Source organism: Scyliorhinus canicula, chromosome 14 (genome assembly GCF_902713615.1).
Source record: "Scyliorhinus canicula chromosome 14, sScyCan1.1, whole genome shotgun sequence".
Taxonomy (NCBI): domain Eukaryota; kingdom Metazoa; phylum Chordata; class Chondrichthyes; order Carcharhiniformes; family Scyliorhinidae; genus Scyliorhinus; species Scyliorhinus canicula.
In genome coordinates, this window is record NC_052159.1 from 59976033 (window position 1) to 59996284 (window position 20252).

General features: G+C 49.8%; 1 protein-coding gene across 6 annotated transcripts in view; it reads left to right on the top strand.

The window, feature by feature from the left end:
- c14h11orf65 (chromosome 14 C11orf65 homolog) overlaps positions 1-20252 on the top strand; it is a 102392-nt gene that overhangs the window by 40496 nt on the left and 41644 nt on the right. For 5 of the 6 annotated variants that reach the window (XM_038818461.1, XM_038818463.1, XM_038818460.1 and 2 more), the window contains 3 exons: positions 14231-14323; positions 18092-18145; positions 19590-19805. In XM_038818461.1, the coding sequence (XP_038674389.1) occupies positions 14231-14323; positions 18092-18145; positions 19590-19805 (363 nt within the window). The remainder of the gene's footprint in view (positions 1-14230; positions 14324-18091; positions 18146-19589; positions 19806-20252) is intronic. The other variant, XM_038818462.1, reaches the window with a different exon arrangement.

Sequence of the window (20252 nt, forward strand, 5' to 3'; positions counted from 1 at the left end):
AGGGCGTCGGAACAGCGTCGCCGTAAAAATTTCCGACGCCCGCTATTCTCCGAACCGTCGTGAGTCCAGAGAATCTCGCCCACTGAGTTTGGATGCGTACTGGTGAATATCATCTCAATGTAGATAAGAGTGAAAGACCAATTCAGCATCTATTGTGAAGAATTCCAGTTACTATCAGGTCAAGCTTAAAAAACAAAATGGCAGGGCTGGAAAAGAAGGGTGTTATCAAGAAAGTAACAACTCCTACAGACTGGATTAGCAGCATGCCAGCAGTGACACAACTTGAAAGCTGAGAGTATGCAAAGGCACAAAGGCTGAAATTTTTTGCCACACCTGGGGCGGGATTCTCCGTAGCCCTTCGTAACGCGGGTTGCCTGCGAAAAAAATCGGTGTTAATCACTCCGGCGCCGGGGCCTTCTTTAAGGCCGCTATTCTCCGTTCCCGGAGGGGCTAGCAGCTGACTGACGCGATACGCGTCAGTTTCACCAGCTGCGGAAGTGGTGAGACCCGGCGTTTTTTGGAGGATAAGGGGCGGGATTCTCCGTAGCCCTTCGTAACGCGGGTTGCCTGCGAAAAAAATCGGTGTTAATCACTCCGGCGCCGGGGCCTTCTTTAAGGCAGCTATTCTCCGTTCCCGGAGGGGCTAGCAGCTGACTGACGCGATACGCGTCAGTTTCACCAGCTGCGGAAGTGGTGAGACCCGGCGTTTTTTGGAGGATAAGGAGAGAGACAGACCCGGCATTTTGGGGGGGGTGTGTGTGTGTGTGTGTGTTCCGGCATTTGGGGGGGGTGTGTGTGTGTGTGTGTTCCGGCATTTTGGGGGGGGGGGGGGTGTGTGTTTCGGCATTTTGGGGGGGGGGGTGTGTGTTCCGGCATTTTGGGGGGGGGGGGGGTGTGTGTTCCGGCATTTTGGGGGGGGGGGGTTGTGTGTTCCGGCATTTGGGGGGGGGGGGGTGTGTTCCGGCGTTTGGGGGCAGCGGCGGGCAGAGAGGGGGGGCGACGGATGCCCGGGGCCAACGCACCGTCGCCCCCCCTCTGTACGCCGCTGCCCCCTACCCTAACCACCCCCCCCCTCACCACCCCTACCTCCCTCCCCACAACCCCTACCTCCCTCCCCACCACCCCTACCTCCCACCCCACCACACCTACCCCCCTCCAACGCCGGGTCTCTTCCCCCCTTCAATGCCGGGCCCCCCCCCCCCTCAATGCCGGGCCCCCCCCCTCAATGCCGGGCCCCCCCCCCCCCCTCAATGCCGGGTCCCCCCCCCCTCAATGCCGGGTCTCCCCCCCTCAATGCCGGTACCCCCCCCCTCCCTCTCTCTTCCCCCCCCCTCTCTCTTCCCCCCCCCTCCCTCTCTCTTCCCCCCCCTCCCTCTCTCCTCCTCCCCCCCCTCCCTCTCTCCTCCTCCCCCCCCTCCCTCTCTCCTCCTCCCCCCCCCTTCCTTCCTCTGTTAGTGGGGGGGGGGGTGCGGCGTTAGTGGGGGTGTGGGGGTGCGGCGTTGGAGGGGGGTAGGGGTGGTGAAGGGGGTAGGGGTGGTGAAGGGAGGGGGTTGGGGTAGGGGCAGCTGCGTGCAGAGGGGGGGCGATGGTGCGTTGGCCCCGGGCATCCGTCGCCCCCCTCCTCTGCACGCCGCTGCCCCTACCCCAACCCCCTCCCCTCACCACCCCTACCCCCTTCACCACCCCTACCCCACTCCAACGCCGCACCCACCCCCCACTAACGCCGCACCCCCCCCCCCCACTAACGGAGGAAGGAAGGGGGGGAGGAGGAAGGAAGGGGGGGAGGAGGAAGGAAGGGGGGGAGGAGGAAGGAAGGGGGGGAGGAGGAGAGAGGGGGGTGTGTGGGTACCGGCCTTCAGAGGGAGGGGGACGGGGTGTGGGTTGCGGCGTTGAGGGTGGGGGGTTGCGGCGTTGAGGGGGGGGGGACCCGGCGTTGAGGGGGGGGGGGGGTTGCGGCGTTGAGGGGGGGGGGGGTTGCGGCGTTGCGAGAGATGGGGGGCGGCGTTGGAGGGGGGTAGGGGTGGTGGGGAGGGGGGTAGGGGCGTTGGAGGGAGGTAGGGGTGGTGAGGGGGGGGTGGTTAGGGTAGGGGGCAGCGGCGTTCAGAGGGGGGGGCGACTGTGCGTTGGCCCCGGGCATCCGTCGCCCCCCCCCTCTCTGCCCGCCGCTGCCCCCAAACCCCCCCGATGCCGCAACCCACCCCCCCGATGGCCGCAACCCCCCGATGGCCGCAACCCACCCCCCCGATGGCCGCAACCCCCCGATGGCCGCAACCCACCCCCCCGATGGCCGCAACCCACTCCCCCGATGGCCGCAACCCACTCCCCCGATGGCCGCAACCCCCCGATGGCCGCAACCCACTCCCCCGATGGCCGCAACCCACTCCCCCGATGGCCGCAACCCACTCCCCCGATGGCCGCAACCCACTCCCCCGATGGCCGCAACCCACTCCCCCAATGGCCGCAACCCCCTCCCCCGATGGCCGCAACCCACTCCCCCGATGGCCGCAACCCCCCGATGGCCGCAACCCACTCCCCCGATGGCCGCAACCCCCTCCCCCGATGGCCGCAACCCACTCCCCCGATGGCCGCAACCCCCGATGGCCGCAACCCACTCCCCCGATGGCCGCAACCCACTCCCCCGATGGCCGCAACCCACTCCCCCCGATGGCCGCAACCCACCCCCCGATGGCCGCAACCCACCCCCCGATTGGCCGCAACCCACCCCCCGATGGCCGCAACCCCCCCCCCCGATGGCCGCAACCCACCCCCCCCCGATGGCCGCAACCCCCCCCCCCGATGGCCGCAACCCCCCGATGGCCGCAACCCACTCCCCCGATGGCCGCAACCCACTCCCCCGATGGCCGCAACCCCCTCCCCCGATGGCCGCAACCCACTCCCCCCGATGGCCGCAACGCCCCGATGGCCGCAACCCACTCCCCCGATGGCCGCAACCCCCTCCCCCGATGGCCGCAACCCACTCCCCCGATGGCCGCAACGCCCCGATGCCGCAACCACTCCCCGATGGCACGCAACCCCCCTCCCCCGATGGCCGCAACCCACTCCCCCGATGGCCGCAACCCCCCGATGGCCGCAACCCACTCCCCCGATGGCCGCAACCCACTCCCCCGATGGCCGCAACCCACTCCCCGATGGCCGCAACCCCCCCCCCGATGGCCGCAACCCACCCCCCGATGGCCGCAACCCACCCACCCCCGATGGCCGCAACCCACCCCCCCCCCGATGGCCGCAACCCACCCCCCCCCGATGGCCGCAAACCCACCCCCCCCGATGGCCGCAACCCACCCCCCCCCCCCCCGATGGCCGCAACCCACCCCGACACTGAACGGCGTCAACCATCATCAATGGTTGACGCCGTTTTAAATCAACTGTGATTTTCCGCCGACGTGACCCGTGGCCACGTCGGCGGGACTTCGGCCCATCCGGGCCGGAGATTTAAGGTCAGTGCAAATAAAATGAAATCCCGCCGGCGCCAGCTGTTTTCACAGGCTGCCGACGGGATTTGCACAACGCCGGTTTTTTACCGGCGGGAGAATTCGAAAACCTGCGGGAGCGGAAATAACGCCGCTTCCCGCCAATTCTCGGACCCTGCGTGGGGTCGGAGAATCCCGCCCCTGATGTGGGATCAGAAATTCCTTCCCAAAATCAATGGACCTTTTGCTGGTCAGTCAAATTGTGGTAGTATGACTAGAAGTATTACGGTAACTAGCAATGCTGAGAGACCATTGGTGGAGAAGGCTCGCTGCTCATTGGCCCAATGGTATGTAGCACTAGTCACCCATTGGCTAGAGCTGTAAGGTAGCTCCGCCCTGTAAGGCGGGGTATAAGAGCCCGTGTGTTCCCCACAGCTTCCTTTCTGTACCTGAGCTGCTGGGGAAACATCTTGTCTATTAAAGCCTTCAGTTTCAGACTACAACTTCGCTTCTGTGGTCAATTGATAGTGCATCACAAATTTTATGTCCCTTCCTGATAATTCCAGAAATCGGCAGGACTGGAAAACCCCGACCAAGAAATCTTAATAAAGCTTTAAAGGGGTGTCATTACCCAATACCAATCATTAAAGGAATTTTTGCCACAACTTACCAAAAACGGTAAAGCTATTTACTGTCCTAGATGTGAAGGATGGATACTGGCAGGTGAAGCTGGATGAAAGCAGTAACTTTCTAACGACATTCTGGATGCCGTTTGGGACATACAGATGGTTGCAGAAGCTGCTTGGCATTTCCACAGCTCCAGAAGGGTATCAACGCAGACAGCATGAGACAGTCAATGATCTTCCCAGAGTGATAGCCAAAGTGGATAATCTACTAGTCTATGGATATGGAGTCACAATGGAAGATGCCATAGCAGACCACAATCAGAATCTAGTATGACTGCTAGAGCTCGCTGGATGGAAAAATTGCAACTGAAAACACCTGGAATCAAGTACCCAGGAAATGTACTGACAGAAAAAGGTCTTCATCCAGATCCTAACATCCAGATCCTGAGAACTGGAGCAGCGATGCTGTGGCCGACAATATGAAGACATTGCAATGCTTCGTTGGATTCATGAACTACAAAGCAAAATATTTTGCCTAATTTGTCATCGGAGTGTAAACCATTGGATTGGATTGGATTTGTTTATTGTCACGTATACCGAGGTACAGTGAAAAGTATTTTTCTGCAAGCAGCTCAACAGATCATTCAGTACATGGGAAGAAAAGGGAATTAAACAGAATTCAAGAAAATACAAGAAAATACATGAGAATACATAATAGGGCAACACAATATATACACAATGTAACTACATTGTGGAAACCATTATGGAAGTTCACTGTCAGGTTTGTGCAGTGGTATTGGGGCACAGAATAAGAAGCAGAATTTATTAAAATCAAACAACCAGTGATGACAACACCAGTGCTGAAGTACTCTGATGTCAATGGTGAAGTAATCTTGCAGTGTGACACCAATGAGACAAATTTGATGCAGAAAGGACAACTGTCGCATTTGCATCCAATGCATTAACACAAACTGAACAGTGCTGCACTCAGATCGAGAATTAGTGTCTGAGTATTGTTTGCTTGTGAGCATTTTCATCAATGGATTCTTGGGAGAGACAATGCCACAACGGAGTTCGACCACGGCCATTTCACAGCACTTTTTTCCAACCGCTAATATTTGCTCCAAAGTGATTGCAAAGAATATTTCTTCGGTTACAGATACATTGTTTAGACATCACATATAAGCGAGGGAAACAGATGCACATTGTTGACATACTATTGAGAGCAGCGCTTTCCATGAAGGAAGTTAAGGATGCTACATCAGAATGTCAAATCTTCCAGATTCAATATGAAGCATTTGACATGTTCAGGAAGTCATCAACCCAGCAGAGACATGAATCTGGCAGGCAATTGTTTTGCTCAAATCAAGCAAACCAGCAAACAAGATGCAACTCTACAGGCATCTACAGAAGTAGTGATGAAAGGATGGCCAGAGAACATCAAAGTCACTCCTGTGGACTCAAGAGCATATTGGGCATAACGAGAAACATTGGTAGCCCAAGGTGGCTTCTTGTACAAAGCAAATCGAGCGCACGATCTACCTGCTGCGTCCTGCCTGAACGGGAGCTCGATTTGGCCGGTAGATGCTGGGAAAAGTCTCCCACAGACTTCCCAGCAGCCAGTACACCTTACAAGGTCTACCCAAATCTTGGGAGGCGGCATGATCAGCATCGCACCAGTTTTAAACCTAATTAGGTGTGATCACCCGAGATTTACCATCTCCCAGCAACACCCTCCCCAGGGAGTCCCCAGCTGTGTGCTATTCAATACTGGTCCACACAAACATGGACCTGGCAGAGTGGCACCCGGGGAGAAGGGGGGGGGGGGTCTCCTGGGCCATCAGCGGTCCCTCAGTGGTCAGGGTGGCTCGTTGGCCCTCCCCCTAGAAGGCAGGCACCTTGGAACTGCCACCCTGGCACTGTGGCAATGTGCCAGGGTGGCACTGATGTGCTGCCATGAAAACTGCCAGGGTGTCAGTGGTAGTGCCAGGGCGACACTGCCAAGGGTCAGGGCCTGAGGGGGGCCATGCCCATGAAGGGAGGTTATAGGGGTGTATGAAGGGTGGGGTTTGCAGGGTGGGTATGAAGGAGCCTCTGGAAGGTTGGGGAGGTGAAGTGTGGGGTGCTTGGAAGGGGGGCGCGAAAGTGGGGGTGGAAATGCCTGAAAAGGGAGGTCCCTCAGCAATCCTAGAGCAGGACCCATAAATTAGGGGAAAGGGGGTGAGACTGCCCATGGGTGTGGGGGTGTGGGGGGACCTGCAAGCTCACGTGATGGCCCGATTTCTGAGGAGCTGGTCTGGCCAGTGAATTCAGCTCCCCAGTGATGTAAATAATTGTAAATGTGGGCTAGCCTGGTGAGAAACTCCCCAGGGCAGAAAAATTGACTGTGTGGTTAGATGGTGATGGGGAACTCGCTGTCAGAGCCGGTGGGCAACTCCCAGCAAAGCCCGCCACAGGAAACTCCCAGCAAAGCCCGCCACAAGAAATTCCCAGCAAAGCTCACCACAGGAAACTCCCAGCAAAGCCCGCCACAAGAAATTCCCAGCAAAGCCCGCCACAAATGATATTGACAAACTTCTCCATTAGATCACGCCCAAGTTGTCTTCTCCATGCAGTAAAGGTTTTGGACGTAATTTAACTGCTGCGTTCCTCCCAGGGAGGATCCATGCTGGCCGGATAGATCACTGGAGAGGCTCAAATCAGGGACCGTGCGGGTGCCTAGTTGTTTGCAATCAAACTGGGCTGCTCCTGTTGGCAGGACCCAGATCCCGCTCAAACGCGGCGAGAAAACAATAATTGCCATTTAATAATAATAATCGCTTATTGTCACAAGGAGGCTTTTTACTGTGAAAAGCCCTTTGTCGCCACATTCTGAGCCTGTTCGGGGAGGCAGGTCCGGGTACATTTAAGGCCAATCGCCATCGCATTAATGAGATGGTCCCCAATCTAAAGGCCTCCTGCAATCTAATCAGTTCCCCAGCGATAGGTCACGCAGGTGCTGATTCGTACTGGCCCACACAAACATAGATCAGGCTTCATGGCACCTGGGGGGGGGGGGTCTCCCAGGCCATTGGAGGTCCTAGGGTGGTTGGCAACAGGGCAGGTTGGTTCCCTGCCACCCAGGCACCTGGCACTGCCAATCTGGCAGGGGCTCTACCAGCATTCCAGGGTGGCAGTGTCAAGGTGCCTGAGTTCTAGAGTGGCACTGCCAAGGGTCAGGGACTGAGGGGGACCATGCCCATGAAAGGAGGCATGAGAAGGATATGAAGGATGGGGGTGAAGGGTGGGGGGGGCTGAAGGGCACGGTCCTGGAAAAGGGGCCCGAAAAGAGTCATGGGAAGGCCTGAAAAAGGGGAGCCCTTCAGTGACCCCATGGCGGGGTGTCTTAACTTAGGGATGTATGGGGTGATGTCCATGTGTGTGGGGGGGTGACATTTCCCATGGATGGGGGATGTGAGGGACCCTCAAGCTCACTTGGAGATTGGGGCAATGTTTCAAAATGGTGCCTCAATCTCTGAGGATCTGGTCTGGTCAGTGGGCCCAGGTCTAGCCCAGGGAGAAACTCCCCAGGGCCCGAAGAAAATACTAAAGGCCACTTTAGTCAGATAGTGGTGGGGGACTCGCCAACAGAGCCAGGGAGAAAATCCCAGCCAAACCCGTTAGATCAGGCTCTTTATGTAATTAATTCGGTGCACAATTATTCAAGCATTTGACATCTAGCAACACAATCTAGGTCAGAATATTCCAGTTGGTTTTAACACCCCTACCCATTCCTGGTTTGAAAATCTTTAATGATTTTTCAGTTAGTGCTAATCAAACTCCAAGGCTTCAGGAAAATACTCTCCTGTGGACGTGTCGAAAAGTAGTATGAAAGGTACAGAAATGTCCAAAAATGCATACAGACCAACCAGCCATGACATGGGCCATGATCAAACGGCCATGTTGACCGTGGGCGCACAGATAAGTATAGAACCGGTGATGAGAAACATACCCATGCATTACCCCCTGGTACCATGGCAGTGCCTCCTGGCACTGCCGGGGGCAATGGTAGGGGGTACCGCCATGCGATCCTCTGCAGGGGTTCCCCTTAACTATGGGAGTTGGTGGAGGTGTTGTCCTTCTGTTTGTGGGATCTTGATATCCATAAGATGAGGGTTCCACGCGTCTGTGGGGGTCTCGATGTCCGTGGGGGGGATGGGGGGGTGGTTCCCTATGTCTATGGGGGGATTTGGTGTCCGTAAGGTATGAGGGGGTGCCTTTTATTTAAATTGGAGATTGGGGAGTCTCTCGGGATTCCTAGCAGTGCTGGCTTTCTTAAGCCCCGTCCCTCCAGCTGACTGTGTGAATCTTGCTTCTTTGAGTGCGGTTCAGTATGGCTGGGCAGCCTGCGAGCTTGTTTTCTGGCCTGAGCCAATGCTCTGTGCATTTTTGGCAAGATTCTAGCCATGACAAGTTCAGTTTAAAAGTGCAAGGCACAGTTCAACACTTTGAAGAGTTATGTTGACAAGAGCTGACACCTAGTGTTGATTCACTGAAGGAGCTTACGAGTCCAATTAATAATGATTTGGGAATTTTTATCACCCGCAATGTGGATTCCGCAGCTCCCCTTGTTCAACCATGTTGACATTTGATGGAGGGAGAGGATCTTTTTTTTAAACAAACAATTTTATTGAGGTATGTTTTGGCATTGTAAACAGTTACAGATTACAGAAATATGCAAACATCAACGGAAAACCAGCACTTCAACCAAACCATAATGGACATAACCGCTCCTCTCCCATAGACACTACCCGCCTATTTATCCCTCCTACTCAACTCTGATCTCTCTCCCCCCCCCCCCCCCCACCCCTGCTGACGTTCACCCCCCTGCGAAGAAGTCGATGAATGGTTGCCACCTTCGGGCGAACTTGATTTTTTCCATACCCAGAAAACTTGACATGTCCGAAAGCCATAGTTCGGTCTTCGGGGGTTTTGAGTCCCTCCATGCCAGCAGTATTCGTCGCCAGGCTACCAGGGAATCAAAGGCCAGAACATCGGCCTCTTTCTCCTCCTGGATCCCGGGTCTTCCAAAACCCTGAAAATTGCCACCTCTGGACTCATCATCACCCTCGTTTTCAGCACCTGGGACACAACCGCAAATCCCTCCCAGCACCCCCTAAGCTTAGAGCATGCCCAAAACACGTGAACGTGATTTTCTGGTCCTCCCGCGCATCTAGCGCACTTGTCCACTATCCCAAAGAATTTGCTAATCCGAGCCACCGTCATGTGGGCCTGGTGAACGACCTTAAACTGAATCAGGCTGAACCTGGCACATGTTGCAGTTGAGTTTACCCTACTCAGGGCTTCCGCCCATACCCCGTCCTCCAACTCCCAGCCGAGTTCCTCCTCCCATTTGAGTTTCAGCTCCTCCGTCTGGGACTCTTGCCCCTTCATGAGCACCTTGTAAATATCCAAGACTCTACCCTTTCCTCCTTCTCCTCTACAGACTATTCTGTCCTGAATCCCTATTGGTGGGAGGCGGGAGAAGGGTGGGACCTGTCTGCGTACAAAGTCCTGCACCTGTAAGTACCCAAAGTAATTTCCTCTTTCCAGCCCAGCTTTCTCCTCCAACTCCCTCAAACTCGCAAAGTACCCCTCCAGGAACATATCGCCCACCCTCCTCACCCCACCCGCCGCCATGCTCGAAACCCTCCACCCATGTTCCCGGGGGCGAATCGATGGTTATCACAAATTGGAGCCCAGACCGATGCACCCACCTCCCCTACATGCTTCCTCCACTGGCCCCAAATCCGCAGGGTCACCCCCACTACCGGGCTGGTGGAGTACCTGGCCGGCGCAAGCGGTAGGGGAGCCTTGACCAGGGCTGCCAAACTGGTGCCCCTGCACGAAGCCGCCTCAACCTGCTCCCAGATAGACCCTGTACCCACCACCCATTTCCTTATCATGGCTATGTTAGCCGCCCAGTAGTAGTTGATCAGATTCGGCAATGCCAGTCCCCCCTTGCTATGGCTCCTTTTAAGCATCGCCTTCCTCACCCGCAGGGATTTTCCCGCCCAGCAAAGCTCATGATGATTTTGCCGGTCCTTTTGAAAAAGGACTGTGGGATAGAACATAGAACATAGAACACTACAGCGCAGTACGGGCCCTTCGGCCCTCGATGTTGCGCCGACCTGTGAAACCATCTGAAGCCTATCTGACCTACACTATTCCATTTTCATCCATATGTCTATCCAGTGACCACTTAAATGCCCTTAAAGTTGGTGAGTCTACTACTGTTGCAGGCAGGGCGTTCCACACCCCTACTACTCTGAGTAAAGAAACTGCCTCTGACATCTGTCCTATATCTCTCACCCCTCAATTTAAAGCTATGTCCCCTCGTGTTGGTCATCACCATCCGAGGAAAAAGACTCTCACTGTCCACCCTATCTAACCCTCTGACTATCTTATATGTCTCTATTAAGTCACCTCTCAGCCTTCTCCTCTCTAACGAAAACAACCTCAATTCCCTGAGCCTTTCCTCGTAAGACCTTCCCTCCATACCAGGCAACAATCCTAGTAAATCTCCTCTGAACCCTTTCCAAAGCTTCCACATCCTTCCTATAATGTGGTGACCAGAACTGCACGCAGTACTCCAGGTGTGGCCGCACCAGAGTTATGTACAGCTGCAGCATGACCCTGTGGTTCCGAAACTCAATCCCCCTGCTTATAAAGGCTAGCACACCATATGCCTTCTTAACAGCCCTATTAACCTGGGTGGCAACTTTCAAGGATTTATGTACCTGGATGCCGAGATCTCTCTGTTCATCTACACTACCAAGAATCTTGCCATTAGCCCAGTACTCTGCATTCCTGTTACTCCTTCCAAAGTGAACCACCTCACACTTTTCCGCATTAAACTCCATCTGCCACCTCTCAGCCCAGCTCTGCAGCTTATCTATGTCCCTCTGTATCCTATAACATCCTTCAGCACTATCCACAACTCCACCGACCTTCGTGTCATCTGCAAATTTACTAACCCATCCTTCTACACCCTCTTCCAGGTCATTTATAAAAATGACAAACAGCAGTGGCCCCAAAACAGATCCTTGCGGTACACCACTAGTAACTGAACTCCAGGATGAACATTTGCCATCAACCACCACCCTCTGTCTTCTTTCAGCTAGCCAATTACTGATCCAAACCGCTAAATCACCTTCAATTCCATACTTCCTTATTTTCTGCAATAGCCTACCGTGGGGAACCTTATCAAACGCCTTACTGAAATCCATATACACCACATCAACAGCTTTACCCTGATCCACCTGTTTGGTCACCTTCTCAAAAAACTCAATAAGGTTTGTGAGACATGACCTACCCTTCACAAAACCGTGTTGAGTATCGCTAATCAACTTGTTCTTTTCAAGATGATTATAAACCCTATCTCTTATAACCTTTTCCAACATTTTACCCACAACCGAAGTAAGGCTCACAGGTCTATAATTACCAGGGTTGTCTCTACTCCCCTTCTTGAACAAGGGGACAACATTTGCTATCCTCCAGTCTTCCGGCACTATTCCTGTCGACAAAGACGACATAAATATCAAGGACAAAGGCTCTGCAATCTCCTCCCTGGCTTCCCAGAGAATCCTAGGATAAATCCCATCTGGCCCAGGGGACTTATCTATTTTGACATTTTCTAAAATTGCTAACACCTCCTCCTTTTGAACCTCAATTCCATCTAGCCTGGTCGACTGAACCTGAGTGTTCTCCTCGACAACATTGTCTTTCTCCAGTGTAAACACTGACGAAAAATATCCATTTAATGCTTCCCCTATCTCCTCTGATTCCACACACAACTTTCCACTACTATCCTGATTGGCCCTAATCTTACTCGAGTCATTCTTTTGTTCCTGATATACCTATAGAAAGCCTTAGGGTTTTCCTTGATCCTATCCGCCAACGACTTTTCGTGTCCTCTCCTCGCTCTTCTTAACTCTCCCTTTAGGTCCTTCCTGGCTAACTTGTAACTCTCAAGTGCCCTAACTGAGCCTTCATGTCTCATCCTAACATAAGCCTTCTTCTTCCTCTTGACAAGTGCTTCAACTTCCTTAGTAAACCACGGCTCCCTTGCTCGACAACTTCCTCCCTGCCTGACAGGTACATACTTATCAAGGACACGCAGTAGCTGTTCCTTGAAAAAGCTCCACATTTCGATTGTACCCATCCCCTGCAGTTTTCTTTCCCATCCTATACCTCCTAAATCTTGCCGAATAGCATCATAATTGCCTTTCCCCCAGCTATAATTCTTGCCTTGCGGTATATACCTATCCCTGCCCATTGCTAAAGTAAACATAACCGAGTTGTGATCACTATCACCAAAGTGCTCACCTACATTTAAATCTAACACCTGGCCGGGTTCATTACCCAGTACCAAATCCAATGTGGCCTCGCCCCTTGTTGGTCTGTCTACATACTGTGTCAGAAAACCCTCCTGCACACACTGCACAAAAACTGACCCATCTATAGTACTCGAACTATAGTATTTCCAGTCAATATTTGGAAAGTTAAAGTCCCCCATAACAACTACCCTGTTACTCTCGCTCCTGTCAAGAATCATCTTTGCAATCCTTTCCTCGACATCTCTGGGACTAAAACATTGGGAGGCACTGAAAAATGAACAGGTATCTAGGGAGGATTGTCATCTTTACCGTCAGCACCCTCCCCGCAATTGATAGCGGGAGTGCATCCCATCTCCGAAACTCCCTCTTCATTTGTTCCACTACTCTAGTCACATTTAACTTATGTATCCAGCCCCAGTCCCATGCCACCTGTGTCCCCAAGTACCGGAAACTTTCCTCAACCAGCCTAAATGGCAGCTCCTTCAGCCTATTTTCCTGGCCCCTTGCCTGCACTACAAGCATCTCACTCTTGGCCATATTTAATTTGTACCCTGAGAACCAGCCAAACTTCCTCAATGTTTCGAGTATATTTTCCATCCCGGCCAGTGGGTCCGACACGTAGAGGAGCAGGTCATCCGCATAGAGAGAGACCCTGTGCTCTAAGCCCCCCCTCGCCATTCCCTTCCACCCCTTCGCAGCTCTCAGCGCAATCGCCAACGGTTCTATGGCCAGCACGAAGAGCAACAGGGAGAGTGGGCATCCCTATGCAACGCGGACAGTGGGCATCCCTGTGGGGGAGAACTTCTTACCAATTTTCTCACCTTCTCCCCTTTTGCTGGGGTACAGTTGCATAAGTGCCACTGTCCTCACGTGCTTTCTCAAATGGCCATTATTCATGTGTCAGTCTTGGAAGTAAATATTTGAATAAGTTTAGTCTGTGGAAGTGCCTCCTCGCAAACCCAATCCTGTCCTCACCCCAAGTGTACATTATTTTAGCAAGGGTTATTGGATACAAATCAGGGATGGGAACCCTGGATGATTTTTCCCCGGGTTTTGCACATGTGCTGAGGCCAATGGTAGCACTCTACCACAATGAGATCAACTAATTCAGTACATGCTAGAGATTAACTCGGACCTTCCTGATTTATATCGTTAACCACTCATTGGATAAACTTACTGTATCATTTAGAATTCCTTCACCAGATTGGGTTTGATTCAGGTGGGATTGTGCGATTGGGAGGATTTTGAATGAGTTAAAACCTTGCCCAAGGTTTTTGTTGATCTACTACCAAAGCTGCGATGGACACATAGAAGAAGTCCCATGGAAATTCGACAATTTGAAATTTTAACTTGATTCAAATTCATCAATTTTACACATGCCTCCATTATGAATCGCAATTCAAATATGTGGCATCTGTGCTTCACACACAACCGCAGCAATGATCAAATATACCTGTTGAGAGTCTTTTGTTCGCACATGAAAAAGACTATCCGGCTCTGTGGAAGGAAGCCTTTCCCGTGGCCATGGAACTACATTCCAATGAAATTCAGCAATCCCGGGAGAACCGAATGCTTAAGATATAAAATCTTGCTTATTTTCCAGTGCTTGTGAGTTGCAGTTCTTTTGCATTCTTGTAAAAACTGCTATAAGTTTCTGTCTCTACCTGCCTGTTAAGCTGAAGTAAGCTTAGTATGTTTTAACATTCAAATTAAATTCCTTTTTGATACAGTTGAGGAATTTGGTTTATTTTTAGCAATGTTGATGTAACCACAAAATTCTTTTTGCTGTTTGCAGGATAGACAGGTGTTTAAGCATTACAAGAATATTATTAATTTCAGAGGGCAAGGAAACCCTCAGTTTATGATGAAATGCATTAACCCAATCGAGGTAAGAAAAACTACGGGGACTGAGTACTATGGGGCTGTAAAAATAGCAAATATGGCAGGTGAATTGGCAGGAGCTAAAATCTTACTTTTCAACAGTGGGTTCAAATTTCGAGTTAAATTCAACAGCATGCTAATGGCGGGTCAGGCTTTACGCCATCCAAAGGCGGGTTCCTACTTGTAATATTTTTGCGTGGCGTGAGTACTCAAACTTTTTGTAATTACTTCCTACCTTCATGATAAAGTCAATGGAACATTCATGGCACCCAGTTCATGCATATTTATGCATATGATATGGATGAATATACAGGAGCAATTGGCCCTCCCTTCTATGCACTGTAAAGAAGATTGTCTGAGATCACTCTCAGTGAGGATAATTGAAATATCATCCAGCCAAAACCTTGGGATGACACCGCAAGTGGACAATAAATACTGACACCAACTTTTAGACCTTTCATTTTCTTATCTTGACTGACTGTTCCCAACAACCTCTACTACACCAGGATGTCAAATCCTTCCCATTTCATTCCTCCAAACCCCTTCCCCCTCCCTGCAATGTAACAGGCAGGCTGAGGCAGCATTGTATAATTGTGCCTGAGGTCAGTAGTTTTCCTTGAACTCTGCAGCACAAGGGAAGGAAGCAGGAGAATGGCAGCTTGCATTAATACTCAGGACAGGCAAGGGCAAGCCAGTGGTGAAGGAAGAGTTGTGGAGTGGGGTCGGAGGCTTGGAGGAATTGAAGAGGGATCAAAGGAAGGACACAGGGTGGGATAGGTGGATTGGAGGAATGAAATGGGAAGGGTCTGGAACTCTGAGTCTAGTAGAGGTCAATGGGAACAGTCAGTCAAGGTAAGAAGATGAGAGGCCTAAAGGATAGTGTCAATACTATCCACATGTAGTGCCATCTCAAGGTTTTGGCTGGCAGAATTCACTTGCAACATTTTAATTATCCCTACTGAGAGTATTCTAAGTCAGTCTTCTTTATAATGGATAGAAGGGAGGGAATATGGAGCTTGCATGTTCATCCAAATTCCATTGAGTGGCAAGTGCAACACTGGACACAAACATGAAAATTCAATAAAGTTTGAACAAAAAACATAATAATGATTATTCCACAATAAAGCAATGCCCCTAACTCCCTGTAACAATCATTTGTGCCAATTATTTATGTTTGGATCATCTCAAAGCATGCCATGTTGCCATGCAAGTGTTTCAGGGTGGAACCTTGGCTAGAAGGTTACTTCATTTAATTTATCAGTGTGTTTTTGACAGAAGCAGGTAGTTTAGTTTGGAATTCATGAAGGGAAAGAAGCTGGAAGGTTCACCTAGTTTGAACCTAGAGGACAAATCTACAGGGGTCCTCACAGAGCCTTGTGGAAGAAGGTACTCAATTTGAATAGTTAGCTTGGAAAGAGCTGTAGAAAAGATATGGGAGCAGTCTGGGAAAAAGTGGTTTAAGTATGTCCAAAGCCAGGGCAAAGGTCTTTAAAGAACCAAAAGCTAATCAAGGATTCCCATAAATCGTGTACCTTGGGGAAAGCTGGAACACTGAGGAGAATTGAAGTAAATTCTGGAGGACTGGCATATTTTTTGGTTGGTCCCAGGAAAGATAAATTAATCACCAAGATTTTTGTAATGTATAAGAGAATTCTTGGGGGAAGTAAAAATATAATAATAATCTTTATTGTCACAAGTAGGCTAACATTAACATTGCAATGAAGTTACTGTGAAAACCCCTATTAGTCGCCACATTCCGGCGCCTGTTTGTGTACACTGAGGGAGAATTCAGAATGTCCAAATTACCTAACAGCACGTCTTTCGGGAATTGTGGGAGGAAACCAGAGCACCCAGAGGAAACCCATGTAGACACAGGGAGAATGTGCAGACTCCACACAGACGGTGACCCAAGCCCAGAGTCGAACCTGGGACCCTGGAGGTGTAAAGCAACAATGCTAACCAGTGTACTACCGTGCCCCCATCAGTGGAACTGCATTCATAGCATAAGTATTTATAAACTATGGTGTTTAAGTTTTATATATAATAAAGTTTATTTATGTTTAAAAGACATGAAAACATGTGACATAGTTCTTTTAGTTAATTATTGATAATTCGGATTTTTCTTTAAATGTTAATAGGATCAGAAAATTGTTATTAATGTCAGTAGATTTGACTATATGTATGAAGGAGCGGTAATAAAGATTTAGCACCTTAACCCATAAAAGGAAGATTATTTCATGAAAATCCCGTAACATCTCTAAAATATGGAAATCAAACAGCTAAACCCAGGCAAGGACTGCAGGATCCAGGGGTGAGTGCTTTTTCATTTACCCCTTAGATCCAAAATGCCTGCCTGGGAAACACCCTGCTATTAGAAAATTGCCTCCATCCTTCCAACCTTCATCTGAAATTCCCTAGGAGGCCTCCGATTTCCTTCTCCACCAGAATCCCAAGATCTGATCACTTCCTCTTCCTGGACCTTGGGATCATGTCTCCAATGTCAATCGATTGCCATCCTGCCTGGATCATGATCATGCTCTCCCCACCCAGATTATTCCATCCCACCTGGGTCAGTCCCAGCCACTCCAGATTACCCATCCTCCCACAGGGGAGTGAGCCAATCTGGTCCTGCAGCCTCCCTTGAATGATTCCCTGCCCAACTTGGGTTGGTGTGAACCGGGTGGAAAAATCAAGTGCTACTTTACTTCCCCCAAGATTTCTCTTATGCATTACAAAGGTCTTGGTGATTCATTCATCCTTCCTGGGATCAATCCAAAGGTATGCCACAGTCCTCCAGAATTTACTTTAATTCTCCTCAGCATTCCAGCTTTCTCCGAGGTACACGATTTACAGGGATCCTTCCATTAGATTTTGGTTCTTTAAAGACCTTGTGACTGTGTACTCTTCAGCTCCTTGCCCTGTCTTGAACAGTCTGCTCCCAGTCTGCTCTCACTGCTTTTCTACCGCTTTTCCATCAGCCTTTCATTTGAACTTCCCACTCTTAACCTTCTCTTGACATGTTACTCGCCTTCACCTTGAGAGGAAAGATTGCTTAAACTCATGAGTTTAATTGGAGATGAGGAAAAGGGATCATTCAACTGGCTGCAACCACTGGGTAGAGCTGATGAAAATGTTCAAATGAAAAGATATTGGACAGGATTGGGGATGAGTATGGAGGTGGGCAGGAGAAATAATTTAGGTCATTGATTGGTTTGCGGGTACTATCCCGCTCCCAGGCCATTTGCCGGGATGGGGGGTCAGAATCAGCAGGGCTACTGCTGGTAAGGGGAGGAGGGGTCGTGAATTAAAGGCTAATTAAGGCCTCTTGTCAGAGGCCACATAAAGAGAAAATAGAGCCCGCCCTCCGTCCTTAATTGACCAGTGAGTGCACACTCTGATCACTAGCTGGCCAATTTGGGAACAATCACTGCCAGCCGATTATTCCTTATAGAGTGCGGGGTTCTGATCCCCATTTGACCCCAAAACCCTGCCCATTATCCTTCTCACAAAAACCAACAGAAGGTTCTCTATTATATTTACATTTTCATACTCTGCCTCTCTTTTTGAATGTTTAGGGTCCCTGTGTATTTAATAATTTCCTTTGACATAAACAAAATATGGTCACAGTTTGCATTTATTATAATGTATTTTATGAGTTGACAGGCTCCAGATGTCATTTGCTAAATTGTGACTCTGCAATACGATTAACATACAAATGAGGATTCTAGAAATTTAGCAGACTGTAATCAAAATTCATGTAACAACATATTCACAGGCAAAATTACTGGACAGTGCTGCTGGTATTCATGTCCGATTCAGACTGGGAGGAGTAAGTGATCTTTGTTTGCTTTTTCACTGATAGAAAATTATTATCACTTTTGGCCATTTCAGTTTATTGATGCTATTATATATTGGGCTGTTATGCATGCTTGTTGGTAAGGGTGAATTAGTTCATACAGAAATGGCTAACGTGTAAGGCAAAAAAATGGGATTACATTTTCCATTAGATCTTGCCTGACAGTGCTCTCCAGCTGTGATGCTACTGAAGAGCACAGGGTCAGAAGGATGGCACTTAATCTACATTAGCAGTGTCTACCAATTCCCAAAGGCTCAAAATTCCAAATGACTTACCTATCCTGGGAGAATACCAAGTTCCCTTATCCAGTCCTGCCAAAGAAAACACATATCTTTAAAATAAATTTAGAGTACCCAATTCATTTCTTTTTCCAATTAAGGGGCAATTTAGCGTGGCCAATCCACCTACCCTACACATCTTTGGGTTGTGGGGTGAAACCCACGCAAACATGGGGAGAAAAAACTCCACACGGACAGTGACCCAGGTTCGGGATCAAACCTGGGACCTCGGCGCCATGAGGCAGCAATGCTAACCACTGCACCACCGTGCTGCCCAAAACCACATATCTTTGAGGTTCAGTCCATGATCCTGACCTGCATCTTCAGCTTGGTAAAGGCCACTTCTTCCCATCACGAAGCTCTCTGACCCAATGCACCAGCCTCTAAATTTACAGCGAGGGCCTGTAAGGGGACAACATGGGAACTGCTTTTGTTCCTGTGGCCTTGTTCAGAATGGGTGGAGGCTTTGCCCCAAAGTTGGAAGCCTAGAACAGATCCAGGGCTGAGTCACCCAAAGCCAGAACCAGACCCCCCGGTCCTTGGTGATGTGAGGCAGCAGTGCTAACCACTGTGCCAACCACTATGCCACTGTGCAGCTGAGCTCATACTTAATGAGACAGCTATGGCTCAATTGGTTGCAAATTTATCTTTGAGTCAGAAGGCTGTGGGTTCAAGTCCCATTTGAGCCAAAAATCAAGACTGACATTCTAGTGTAGTACTGAGCGACTGCTGCACTGTCAGAGCTGCTGCTATCTTTTGGATGAGAGGTTAAACTGAACCCCGTCTGCCTTCTCGGGTGGATGTGAAAGAAGCCATGGCATTGTTAAAATTATAAATACCTCAATAAAATGTTTCCTAAAAAAAAATGCCATGGCACTATTTCGAAGAAGAGCCAACGAGTTCTCCTTGGCATCTTGGCTAATATTTATCCCTCTGCCAACATTTCAAATTAACTGGGCATTATCACATTGCTGTTTATGGAGTTTGCAGTGCACAAATGGCTGCCTTGTTTTCCATATTACAACAGTGATGCCACTTCAATAGCACTTCAAGTAAAGTGTTTGGATTGTCTTGTGGTCATGAAAAGGTGCTAACCAAATGCGGTCTATTTTTATTTTTCATCGTGCTCTGGCTTATAGGAAACATTTCCTCCAAAGTTGTACTACAAAATATTCACTCACCGAACAATCGTGGATATATGTGCAAACAGTCCCAAAGATTATACTCATCCTGCTGTGAAGCAGAAACTACCCAGGCAAATTCACAACCATAATCCTGTAAAAGATCAGGAAGATGATCGCAATGGATGGTACAAACGAATGGAGAATAATGACTGGAGAAGTCTTTCAGACAAGGTAAAGACACAATTTTCCAACAGCCAGAAGAAATTAACTGAATATATATAACCTACTCGAAAACCACAGTTTGCAGGGCTATTGAACTAACAGTTGAGATATGTTCTGGAATTGTTTGGACATACATTTGGCACAAACGAGACTTGGATTGTTCAATTAGTTTAGAGATTTTATTTTCCTTGAGTCAGGTTGTTGTAATGCAGTTAGTGTTCTCCATTACAAGTAGACATAAGTAGAGAGCAGGTCAATACAGTAGAATTTAGGGTAGGGGATTGGACCTAACGTGGATGATGGGAATTAAGGGTATGTGAGGTGTATCCTTAAGTGAAATGTTGAGAGTATATGACTTACATCATGCAACAGGCTGGTGAAACTGAGTGTATGTAAAGGTTCATCCTGGGATGAGTTGATGACAGTGGCCAGGATTTTGTTCCAGATGAATGTTCT